A 13,342-nucleotide genomic window follows, 5' to 3' on the forward strand; every position below is an offset into this window, starting at 1 on the left:
AGACCCTGAATTTTAGACCATTACAGACACCTAGACAGCCAGAAAATCTTTATCTGTGCAAGATGACAATGCTCGTGCCACAAAAGGGTTGTTTCTTGAGTTGGATCATCCCAAGAACTTCAAAATTTAAAGGGGAAGAAATGTTCTGCAAAAACAACACAATTCTGGTGCCATTGGATGAACTATGCTTGTTCATTTATTTATTTATCCACAACTAGCATTATCATGTGCAAACTAGCTAACTCACTAACAAATCACTTCAAAAATCACTCGCTAATGACTGATGACGACGAAATAACATTGTTTGTGGATAAGAACACATTCTTTGAGCAGTTAACAAACTAACATTATCTATCAAATCTGTACCGAGTAAATATGTTCTGGAAAACAGGACATTCTCATTCAACTAAATACATATTCACATCCTGCTCATTAGCACAGCAGTCAGCTTTAGCCTGGTAGTTTCCTCTCCTCAGTCCTCAGCTACAATGCCATATTATGAATTATGATCTGACTGCAAGGTGACGTTTCCACAGGAAAAGTGGCGTTACAATCAGCCTTCATGTTTAAAATCATTCAAATGATAACTTTCGATGACAAGGAAAGCCTGTTTTCAGACATAGCTACTGTGATCTACCTGATCAGGTAATGATTTATCAGGAAAGGGGTCTAGCGATACCCCTAGTTTGTGGCTTCTGGACCAAAACCCACAATTCAGTATAAAAAATAAAATGGTTTTATTGTTTTAATTCACAACAGTTTTGCTATCTTTAGTGCCTAATAATGGCTTTTTAAATACAGATTAATAATAGCCCCTATGTATGGATCGTTAATGGAGCAAAATGTTATTTCTTACTGTCATTTCACACACTTTATTTTAACTAATTCTTTAGTTAGGGTTCATCATGTCAGAGAAGATTTAATACTAACAATAAGCTAGATTTCTGCACTTCACACATGGTCACAGGTCTGTCATAAACTTCTATAAGGAACCTTTACGAGGAAAGAAATGAGTGTCTCATAAAATTCATATTGAGATTAAGATATTCCCTCAAGCTGGGTTTTGGTGATGGTGGTGCAGAGTGATGTGGTCATACAGCCTCTCACTGTGAAAATTATAATGTATGATTTACATAATTTGGTCGTGGATGAGGACATTGTTCTTCTGGAACAAAGCACTTCCATCAGGAGGATTAAAGCTGACCAGACCAGAGAGAAGAACTGTGTATTGATTTACAGTGACCCTTCCCTCAAAGCGGATGAGTGGAGCCAACTCATGCCAGCAAAATTCCCCCCACAGTGCAACACAGCTACCATCTCCACATTAATTTTGGCACCCATATGTTTGTAAAAAGCTTCTGAAAATCGCTTGCCAATTTATGGCAAATTAAATAACACATTTACTGCAAAGTTGCTGTTCTGTTTCTATCAGCAATAAAAGCTATGCATTAATAAAGCAGTAAAGTACAAACTTGTCCCTGAATCCGCATCCCAGATCCGAGTAATGGCAAAATGTGTTACGTAACCTGGATATTTATTATAGATGCAGTGTTAATTATACCAAATGGGTTTCCCTGATGACCTTTGGTGACTCAGAAGGGTCAAGGACTCCAATATCCAGCCAGACAAGAGTCAGCAAATACCACGGCTCTCATGTAACAACATCCAATAACAGCGCAGTGACCCTGAAAGGATGCTGGTCAGCGGATGCAGAGGAAGAGAGAGAGAAAGACTTCGGGAGATATATTGAGACACAGAGAGAGAGAGAGAGAGAGAAAGACTTCGGGAGATATATTGAGACACAGAGAGAGAGAGAGAGAGAGAGAGAGAGACAGACAGACAGACAGACAGACAGAGGGAGGGGGAGACAGAAAGAGACAGACAGACAGAGACTGAGACAGACAGACAGAGGGAGGGGGATAATGAAAAGAGACAGACAGACAGACACACAGAGAGATAGAGAGACAGACAGGCAGACATACAGGCAGACAGACAGAGGGAGGGGGAGAATGAAAAGAGTCAAACAGAAAGAGAGACAGACAGACAGAAAGACAGACAGAGGGAGGGGAGAATGAAAAGAGACAGGCAGACAGACAGAAAGAGAGAGAGAGACAGACAGACAGACAGAGGGGGAAGGGGGAGAAAGAAAGATACAGACAGAAAGAGAGAGAGAGACAGACAGAAAGAGGGAGGGGGAGAATGACAAGAGACAGATAGCCAGACAGGCAGAAACTGAGTGATGGAGAGAGAGAGACAAATAGCCAGACAGACAGAAAGATAGATAGAGAGAGAAAGAGAGAGAGACAGACAGACAGACAGACTGACTGATAGACAGACAGAGGGATGAGGAGAAAGAAAGAGACAGACAGACAGAAAGAGAGAGTAAGAGAGAGAGAGAAAGAGAGAGAGACAGACAGACAGACAGACAGAAAGAGAGAGAGAAAGAGAGAGAGAGAAAGACAGAAAGAGAGACAGACAGACAGAAAGAGAGAGAGAGAGAAAGACAGAAAGAGAGACAGACATACAGAGAGAGAGCAGTTGGACAGCGTGTGCTCTGTAAGAATAATGAGACATCTTTTTCTAGCAGTGTATCTCTTTTACCACAGAAAAAGAAAGAGCATGTTGACTTTGGAGCTGTAGTTTAGCACTCACACTGACAGAATATCTCTGAGTCATGCTTCTCGTCCAGTCCTAAGAAGAATTAGTCAATGAATATCAGCTCCATGTAGTGACACCATACCTTTATGCATTTTGAGAGATTATTGAAATGGCACTTTGCATCAGCATTCATAACACCATTTCTCCCATCAAACTCATCCTTAACACTTAATAATATCACATGCAGTTTTAAAGTAAGTACATGGATTAATGCATGAGTCCATATTGTTATTGTGTCTGTTGACACAATAAAGGAGCGCCTGTCAGGCTTACCTGGCTAAATCTTCACCTGATTTTAATACATTAAGATTGATCAGTTCCCTACGTTGTCAGTGTTATTTGCTAATGATATAAACACAATGAAAGAATATAAGACTGATGGATTCACAGTGCTGGCAGTAACAATATAGGCTTATGAATCTGACTACAGTTAAAACAGTCAGGTTTTGCCATCTAGTGGTTCTGGGTTATCATACTAGGATTTAGAACTGGTATATACACAGGTTCACATTAGGATATTATAATTTGTTTTTATAATATTTAACACTTCAAGTGGCAGATATCATTGGACCAGAGAACACCATAATCTCCACCACCACCACCATAAATCAGCCATGAGATGCATATGATAAAGAGTCAAATTAAGATCCTGCTACACACAGAAACAGAGATTTCTGAGATTTTGATGATGGCAGTTTCAGCTTATAAAATAAAATTGAAATGTTTAGTTGGAAATGTTATCTTATGGTAAGGGTTAGCCCCTTTTCGTGAAGCGAAAGGATTCAACTTTAATGCTAAGATGCTACTTTTGTTTTCACGGTATTTGATTTTGCAGGATTAATCAGTATTGATCAGTTTTACAAATCTATCTGATAGGGATATAGTTTGCTGACCATACTTGCTGTAATTTATACGAAAGGCTGCGGTTATTCTTGCTGTTAGTGACTGCTAACATAGTCAGATTTAAGACTTGAATGTGTTTATGCAGAAATAAACCTGGTGTGGAGATCACTGCTGTCATCTGACGCACAAGAATGCAGAAAGGCATCATAAACTACCTACATTAGCCTGTTAGCTAACTTAGCTATTTACCAAAAATTAGGTTACAGCTCACTAAATGTATATAAGAAAATCGAATTATCTGATTATTGCATATCATTGCATATGGAAGATATAAACAGCACCTAATCGCATCTGCTACTGGTTATTTATCATAAATTATTAAATCATTTGTGAAACATAAAAATAATAATAAATAATAATAATGGTCATACTTTCCCTGTGCTTCTCTGTTCAGGTGTAAAATTATAGCAAGGCGAGTGATTTAAAATAACAGCAAGCATGTGATTTAATTCACAAGGTCAATACCGGCTATTAATAATATTTTAAAGGCCTCCGTAATGGGTAGATAGCATAAATAAAGCTCAGGCTTTGACATATTATGCAAAGAGAATCTCATTGTTCTGTCAGACTGATCGAGTGGTCAGTGTTTATTTCAAATATATTTAAGATGGTTACAGTCTCCTAATAGGCAGCTCGATGTGTTTATTTGAGAACATTCTAGCTAACTTGTTTGCTATAATTAGCCTGCTTATGAAGTCAGTTGGTGAGCTACCTGTAATGATGAACAAGTTTCAGGTTCATTGTCATATGCATAAAGAGTGCTTTACACTATGTTATTCATTTCTACCCAGATAAAGTGCAGAAAAGATAAGTGGACTCTTACATGGTACAAACTGTAAACAGTGACCACAGACAAAAGACAATTATTAATGGTGCCCTAAGCAAGGAAAAAGCTTGCAGTCAGAAACTGACATGATGAGATATATTAAAAAATGCGGTATTCTAAATTTTTAGTGTATTCTAAGCAAGTAAAAAAAAAGCAAGTTAGATAATATTGAAATGCTTTATCTAATATTAAACAGCAATATTTCAGGATTTCAGCTTTTCTGTGTTTTTATGAGAAGCCCATCTTCGTTTGACTGACAGGAGAAAATTGAAGGAAAAGCAGACAGGCAGCATTCGGGGGTGTAGGAGCAGTATGCAGTTTTGACAAAAAGAAACCTCTTTCTTTCTGATGTGGTGACTCGGGGGAAGGTTCGAGCATTATAGGTCTTTCTTACATCATCTCTGAGTCAGATCCTCCGAAGGTAATTACAGTTAACACACCGAATGCCTGACATCTTCCCTATCATTACTACCGGAGGACTGATATGAGCCGGTCTAAATTTCTAGATGTTCTGTACTGTAAATGTGCCGTTTTCCTTTACCTCGTGTCTCAAGCGTGTATCTTCTTTGCCATTGCTTGAACTACACCATAATTCAGGCTCCTATGCTGTATCTACTGAAGTGCAAATTGAAAACCTTTTCCTCTGCACCAGTTCTCATGTAGCGAAAGGGTCATTACGCTGTGACAGAAGGCGGTCGAAAGGACATATAATGTCTATAGCACAGTGCCAAGAGGAGAGGAAACTTTGAAAAAGAAAGAGTAACACCTGCTGGATAAATGTATTCACAAGTCCCGGTGAGGTTTCTAAAGACATCACACTGCACACATTGACACTCTCTAACACACAGACGTTAAAAGACTGTTCTCTTCTGCCCTAAAAAATACTGCTTAAGGTACATCCATAAAGCTTCTGATGCTATTTTACAAGTTAACATGACCTGCATTTGAAGAGATATCTGCAGATAATACATGGCTGGAGTCTATTACACGTCGACACAAGTTCTCATTTCGAGGTGAGAATCTTCATTGCTGTCTGTCAGAGGTTTAGCCATTTTTCTGACCAAAAGCTGTCTCTTCTAATAGTCCGGTCATTGTCTTGTCTTACACTCCGTCAAAAAACTGCTTCACAATGACTCAGTGTCTTACTGTATGAGGTATTTCTTCAGATCAAACAGCCTGTTCCTCTTGGTATGGAGGATAGGTCAATTCCACATGCTAAACATCTGTCGCTGATAATGAAAGCCTCGTTAATTATCTAGTAAATAGTATAGTGGCTGTGCTTGGTGTAACTTTAGTAGCACTTTTTAATGAAAAAGGGTACAAACAGACTGTTCAAACAAATGAACAGGGACAGAGTGACTTCCCTTGGTCATGCTGTTTCTATGGAAACAGATCATAGGTGAAATAGAGCCCCACGCTAATGACACCTTTTAAAACATCCATGAATTTGGAAAGGATGCTTGCTAAGCTGTTCTATAATGACAACGGCTGTCTATTACTGACGCTTTTTTTTTTTACTATGAAATACAAACAAGCTATTTATTTTTATGCAATTCATGCAACTTTCAAATCATGCTACACTGATGGGAAGAAAGCATTTGTGTACAAGACTGTGGTCACTTGGTGGACTGGTGGTGATATGCAAACCAAGCAAAGTCAGTGGATTGAACTGAGTTTTTGAAAGACAAAAATACTGTAGCAGAGCTGATATTTTAAAAAAAGGTCATTAACCAGTGATTATAGTTTTCTATACATCAACTGGTTCAGCATCTGTAGCAGATCGTTTGTTGTGTTTTTTCCAATCACAGGCATATAAATGATTCATTGGACATTCATTAGCTACAGAGTCATTTTCACGTCTCCATGCCTTCCACTCATGTGCAATAGAGTTTAATCTGCAACCACCATGCTTCCTCCAAAGACCAAGGACATTGACTATAGGTACCTATAGATAAAACAAGTGAGCAAGAGCAAGCATTGAGGTGAGAACTTGGAGGAAGTGGAAGTTGCAGAGGGCATCGGCCAGGCCGAATCACAGCTGTAACCTAGAGTTTTCTGAATGGTCAGTGATGGCTATCATCCCAAGATTGGACTACAATAAGGCCTGATTGAAGGAGAGGCACCAGCTGATCCAGGAGGATGTGTGAGCAGGGATGGAGGAATTTCATGCCAGCAGGATTGTAAGGATGCAGCAGCAGAGTGTGTGGACCAGATGGGTGCAAGCAATGGACTGTAAGATCCTGTCGACAGATCTCTAGAAGGTTCTAGAAGTTTCTGATCCAGCCGGTTTATGTTCAACCTCCTCGGCTGTGGTGCAGCAGAAACATCACTGACTCACTGACTTTGTGTACCAGCTGCATCGTATGGTGTATGAAAAAACAGGTTACTTAGGCATATAAAGAATCTGACCTTTCAACTAATAAAGCATTTAAAAATATAAGACATCTCCAACTGACCAAAACACTGATTTAATTAAAACTATATTGTGAAGTACGGTCTCAAGTGTGTTAGCATGTTTGAACAATGAAACTGAATATTTTATGTGTCGTAGCTCATATTCCACACAAGTAGAAGGGTAATTTATGAAAAGCTTCATTTTCCTCATTTTGAGATTGTTGATAAAATATTACACAGATTTTCAGTTGTAATATTCAGTTTGAGACATTAATAATGGCATGGGAATTAAAGAGAAAATGCATATTGCCTGCTTCAGATAGTGCCAAATGCCAAGTTCACAGATCTATTATTGAACATTTTAATGAATGTTCTTCATATTGAGTAGTTTGACAATACATTACACTTATTTTCACATATTCTGGAGACATTTGGAAAATAAGAGAAAATGCAATAGGCAGAAAGGTCTATTATGAAAACCATAATATTCCTTCAGACTGAGTAGTTGAAAATTATTCCTCTTTTTTTCTAACCTATGAGGTCTGGCTTCTGCTTGGTTGGAATGAAGATTTGAAATGAACCCCTGCTATGGTGTAAGACAAAAAAAATGAGTGGACTCAGATGATTTGGGTGGGTTCAAAACCTGAATTTTTTCAATTCAATCTGGCAACCCTTTAGGTGTATTTTACCCTCTGGGTGAGGAGTTTAGATCAGTCCATCATCCACCTCACACTGCACATCTGCAAGGGATAAAAGGCACTGATAAGAGACAGGGACCGGGATTTTAGGAACCCATTACGTTGTGCTGCTTTGTCAAAGGCAGATCTGGAGACTTTATTATATAAGAGCACTTGAGCAACAGGTTATTTTTCTTATAAATAATTAAGAAAGTGCATCTTTTATTCCTATTCTTTCACTGTAAATTCAAAACCCATCATCATCAAGCCACTTGGAACATTTGATTGCTGAAAGACTGACAAACCCTGATTACATTTCTTTACACTGGTAAGTTTTCTTTTTTTTTATGTATCATCGGCTACCATGCCTTTAAAATCATTTTTTATTTATAAGAAGTTGTGACCATATGTATAATCTCTGAACACAGACAGTCCTATTTAGATCATTTAATAATTGATTTGTATCTGAGTTACTGCTGCTTTAATTTGTGTTGCAGGCTTTTGATTGTTTAAGCATGTCTTACAATGGAACTGTTAAAACAGAATGTTTGAAATCAAGCACCATGTCTAATGAAAGCTGTAAAGCAGAAAACGTCTCTGTCACTTCCTCGGTCATAACCATGACGGTGGGGATCATCTCCAACACTCTGGCTCTCTTCATCCTTCTCAAAGCCTATCAGCGACTCCGTATGAAGTCCAATGCTTCTTTCTTGCTCTTTGCAAGTGGACTGGTGGTGACTGACTTCCTGGGACATCTTATAAATGGCTCTCTGGCTCTTTATGTGTATGCCTTGAACAAAGAGTGGGAAAGTTTTGACCCCAAGCAGGTTCTTTGTGGGGTTTTCGGTGTTTGTATGTCTTTTTTTGGTCTGAGTCCCCTGCTGCTTGGAGGTATTATGGCAGTGGAGCGCTGCATTGGAGTGACTCGCCCACTCTTTCACACAACAGTATTGACCTCCTATCACATAAACCGGCTGTTGGCACTTACCTGGATCCTGGCCCTGCTCGTGGCTCTGCTGCCAGTGTTAGTGTGGCGTCCATACCAGGTACAGGGCTCACGAAGCTGGTGCTTCTATCGTTTGGTGGGGCTACATGATTGGCTGGATATGCTCCTCCCCATGATCTTCTCAGTGTTGGGATTGCTGGCTCTGCTCATCTCATTCGTGTGTAACACTGTGACTGGATTCACTCTTCTGTGGTCCAGAATGCATTGTGATCATGACTACCATTGCTCTCGCAGAAATTCTCTCCATTTTGAGATGATATGTCAGCTCCTTGCTATCATGATGGTATCATGTATATGTTGGGGTCCTTTTCTGGTAAGAACTTTTTTCTGTTATTGCCATGGAAAAGCTCATCACAATTCCACACATATTGCAGATTGTATTTGTATATAATGATATAGAGAATAATAAACACACTTTGACGTGGATGACATTTGACATCTAAAGGAAATCATCTATTATGAAACATATGTTTCATTTACCTCCATCTATAGATTAAACACTCTCATATCTTGCATGTTGTCTAATGTGTTCCCAGGTTACAATCATTATCATAAGCTTTCAAGAGAAAGGTGAAGATGCATACAGCTACCTGCTTCTGACTGTTCGCCTGGCCACATGGAACCAGATTCTTGACCCGTGGGTGTACATACTTCTGCGCAAGGCTGTTTTGAAGCGTCTTTGCTTGCTGGTACAGAGATTCACTGGTCCATGTTCTAAACATGGAGCAGAATTTAGGTGGAGGTTTAGCAGTATAGGGAGTTCTGTGAAGGGAAGAAGCTCTGTGAGCAGCAGACCAGACTTCATTTGCTTGGATGGTCCAGTCCTGCCAGGCACTCTCATCACAAGCAGCAGGAATTATACTTGAGCTGGAGTGGAGGAGACAGCTTTACCACGGATATATCCTGGATAGAGAGAAAAGGCCTGAGTGTTAGATTTTGAGACTAAAGAGATTTTGAGAAAAAAACAAAGCTTTGTAAATCACAGGGGAATTCACTGGGGTCTGAGGAAGAAGAACAGATTTTAGTTGAACCATTTGTTTAATAAATTATTTGAATATTTATAAATGAATCTAAATACACGTGGCTATATAATAATAATAATTATTATTATTATTACTATTATTATTATTATTAGTAGTAGTAGTAGTAATAATTATGATTATTATTATTATTATTATTATTATATTTCAACATTTAGTAGAGAACCATACAATTTTTTTGTAGTGGTTTAAATAGTTAAAAACAAACAAACACATGCCTAAACCACCAAGAGGTTTTGTCCTGTATGTCAAATATATGTAGGCTCTGCCAAAGCAACAACAACAACACATGTGAATATCATAATTAAGTACCACATTTTTAAAAACTTATTACTTCATATCAAGAAATATAAAATTGTGAAATCTCAATACTGGAAGTGACATTGTTTGAGAATCTTTTACTAAGAACAATTTTGATGGGTGTTGATATTTGTGTTGCCATGTGTTATTAGCATATACAGACTCCTTAAATGTTTCATTTTGTTATGGGTTTGTACACTGGAATATACACTGATCAGGCATAACATTATGAACACTGACAGGTGAAGTGAATAACACTGATGATCTCCCCATCATGGCACCTGTTAGTGGGTGGGATATATTAGGCAGCAAGTGAACATTTTGTCCTCAAAGTTAATGTGTTAGAAGCAGGAAAAATGGGCAAGCGTAAGGATTTGAGTGAGTTTGACGAAGGGCCGAATTGTGATGGCTAGACCACTGGATCAGAGCATCTCCAAAACTGCAGCTCTTGTGGGGTGTTCCCGGTCTGCAGTGGTCAGTATCTGTCAAAAGTATCCTTTAAGTCTCATACGTTGTGAGGTCTTGCAACTTACGTGACTTAAAGGATCTGCTGCTAACATCTGCACACCTTCAGGGATCTAGTGGAATCCATGCCTCGAGAGGTCAGGACTGTTTTTTCAGCAAAAGAGGGACCAACACAACATTAGGCAGGTGGTCATAAAGTTATGCCTGATCGGTGTACATTGAATGATGAAGAAATGGACTTAACTGTGACTATAAACGATGGTGTATTTGTACAGGTATTTCATGTGTTCTATGCTTTCTTTTCTATGCCAACACTGTCATTTGTGTCAGAGAAAAAGAGATTTTGTGTCCCTCCTGAGTGAACAAGTCTCCACAGTGTGGCTGTTCCGCCAGCAGAGGCAGCAGCGGTATAACCCCATTGTACGCACGAGCACGTAAAATAAAAGTGACGTAATGGTGTCATCATTTCCGCCTTCTTCTTTGTCGCATGCTTTTCTGACCAGCTGTAGGTAAAAGAGGTTTGTATTTTTTTTCCACGTGAAAATTGCACCATTTAATGGCGCTCGAGTAGTCACTGTTAAATAGTAAGTTCTACGTTAGGTGTTTAAATCATTTTTTTTCTGGGTACGTGAAGTATTTGAAAGTGTTGACACTGCGGATTGTTTTCATCCTGGATGCAGTTAGCCTTTAGCGAGTTTACTTAATAGCGACCTAACGTTCGTTATCTAGTCCAACGCCGTTGACTGCCTCGAGCTCATTACGTGATAAATAAAGTGAGCGATATAGCAACATGAATCAAGACCAGATTCCGGCGAGCTAATAGTCAAATAAGCTACAGTAAGGCCTATCGGACATTTTTTTTCTTTCGTTAATTCAGCGCTCGTTAGCATCCTCGCTAGCAGCTTTGGTTTAGATTATTACACAACTTTCTTTAGCAAGCGGCTAGTTTCAGTGCTGAAATCTGATTGGCTGCGCCGCGTTCGAAACCGTTGCAAAACCCACGGCACGCGCTCACCTGTGACCTCGCCACAGCGATTGATTTCTGTATCAATGCGGCAGGTTTGGAACCAATAAAGCCTTTATAGTACATGTCCGTCATGCGTCACTGTATTTAGACGGAAACGGAGTAACGAATATTATATCTAATAAATCAATTCGTATTAATTGTTAAATATTCATTTTATAGTGTTTTTTTGTCGCCGTGTATAAGAATACCTTCATCTTTGCCCGTTATGTTGCCTAGCAACAAAATCACTCCGCTAAAGGACTACTTTGCGTGGTGGAAGGATAGTGTATTTTCTTTCTTTATTGTTTTTATTTATGCCATTTTATCCTTCATGTTCATCGTTTAATACAATTTAGTTTATCGCAAATAATAGTGCAAAAATGTTGAAATGTTATTGCTTAAGCAAGAATATCTGCTTTTGTGCATTAGATCTTGTAATAAGAAATTAATAAGTGTTGCCATGCCAACGAACAGCAAGTGAAATGTCCCAATTAGGATCATTTATTTTTTTTCCCAGAAGAAAAAATGAATCAAGAAAAACTGGCTAAACTTCAAGCCCAGGTCCGAATAGGGGGCAAGGTAAAATGATCCTTTATGATTTAAGTTTTTTAACCTTAATTCTGGCAGCCAACAAACGTCATATATATCTATAATTAATTAGACAGCGCACCGAACGTTTCTAAAGTTACAGTGTGTTCTCAGGGAACGGCACGAAGAAAGAAGAAGGTCGTCCACAGAACGGCAACGGCAGACGACAAGAAACTTCAGAGCTCGTTAAAGAAACTTGCTGTGAATAACATTGCTGGCATTGAGGAGGTAAAGTATTACTGTCAAAAGTCACAACCAAACGATTACATCAGTCATTACATTACTCAGGGTCTTGAGTCTACCTTGAATGTCTTGTGTTTGCAGGTGAACATGATAAAGGATGATGGTACAGTGATCCACTTCAATAACCCCAAAGTGCAGGCATCTTTGTCAGCAAACACATTCGCTATCACAGGCCATGCAGAGACCAAGCAGCTGACAGAGATGCTTCCTGGCATCCTCAGCCAACTCGGTGCAGACAGTCTCACGAGTCTGCGCAAACTTGCTGAGCAGTTCCCCAGACAAGGTGGGTGAGAATGATGCACAGTAAAACGAGGCTTATTTATTATTATCTTGTATTCATTATGTAACTTGCTATGCTTTTTTTTCCTCTCATTTAAAGTTCTTGACAACAAAGCCCCCAAAGCAGAAGATATTGATGAAGAGGATGATGATGTCCCAGGTGAGACCTGTCACACTTCGCTTTTCTGTGAATGTGAAGATCTGCTTCATGAGCCTTGACACATTTTCTCTCGTCTCCTCAGATCTGGTAGAGAACTTCGACGAAGCATCGAAGAATGAGGCTAACTGATTGCACATGATTAACTGGGACTGCAGTTCAGGACAGAACCTGTTGCAGTATTTTTAAGTGATATAACAGACATATCAACACTATCCAGTGAACCAGAGACTTTTGTATTTTAAATTGGCACTCATGCCCAGATAATGCTCCTCAGCCAGTCTCTTGCACTTAAACAAGGCGATGGTAAAAAATTAAGATATGGCTTATGCTTCTGAACGTATACAACATTGTCGAACTTGATCGTGATTGACGGAAAACTAGTCTTAATTATTTTTGTCAGTGAAACAATAAATATCAAAACCTTTGTGTTGTGATCATTATTGCTGCATAAAGTGTAGTCTGTGCATTTGGTTGGGCTCAGAAGCTGAGAAAACAAGGAAAAGGAGCATTCTCTCCCAAACGGGGTCTCTCATTTTTAGTGACATGCCTCCACACATTATGTTTAACATCATTTAAGATTTTCATGCTTCTGGAGCTGATTTCTCAGTTGTAAGGGGTCTGAAGCTTATTCCAAGAACACTGGGCCTTGGTGGGACCTGGATGGGACACCTGTAGGTTGCAGGGTATTCCATGCATGGATATTGTTTGTTTTTTTTTTTTTTTGTTTTTTTTTTTTTAAAAGTCACTAAACCACCACTTGGCCTGCATACTTTTAGAGAGATTCGTGAAACCAGAGA

General features: G+C 39.0%; 2 protein-coding genes across 3 annotated transcripts; both read left to right on the plus strand.

The window, feature by feature from the left end:
• Positions 1 to 7,967: 7,967 nt before the first annotated feature.
• ptgfr (prostaglandin F receptor (FP)) lies at positions 7,968 to 9,439 on the plus strand. The gene is made up of 2 exons (XM_058401495.1): positions 7,968 to 8,777; positions 9,001 to 9,439. The coding sequence occupies exons 1-2, from the start codon at positions 7,974 to 7,976 to the stop codon at positions 9,328 to 9,330; spliced, it is 1,134 nt and encodes a 377-aa protein (XP_058257478.1). The 5' UTR covers positions 7,968 to 7,973; the 3' UTR covers positions 9,331 to 9,439.
• A 1,258-nt stretch (positions 9,440 to 10,697) lies between these two features.
• Positions 10,698 to 12,969, plus strand: btf3l4 (basic transcription factor 3-like 4). Of its 2 annotated transcripts, none has more exons than XM_058401492.1 (6): positions 10,698 to 10,787; positions 11,793 to 11,854; positions 11,978 to 12,091; positions 12,188 to 12,389; positions 12,486 to 12,545; positions 12,628 to 12,969. In XM_058401492.1, exons 2-6 carry the CDS (start codon positions 11,801 to 11,803, stop codon positions 12,672 to 12,674), a joined length of 477 nt encoding a protein of 158 aa, XP_058257475.1. In that variant the 5' UTR covers positions 10,698 to 10,787; positions 11,793 to 11,800; the 3' UTR covers positions 12,675 to 12,969. The 2 variants fall into 2 exon arrangements, with proteins under 2 accessions (XP_058257475.1, XP_058257477.1); XM_058401494.1 differs by having other exon boundaries at positions 10,719 to 10,778.
• Positions 12,970 to 13,342: the final 373 nt, after the last annotated feature.

The sequence above is a fragment of the Hemibagrus wyckioides genome, linkage group LG10, assembly GCF_019097595.1.
Source record: "Hemibagrus wyckioides isolate EC202008001 linkage group LG10, SWU_Hwy_1.0, whole genome shotgun sequence".
Taxonomy (NCBI): domain Eukaryota; kingdom Metazoa; phylum Chordata; class Actinopteri; order Siluriformes; family Bagridae; genus Hemibagrus; species Hemibagrus wyckioides.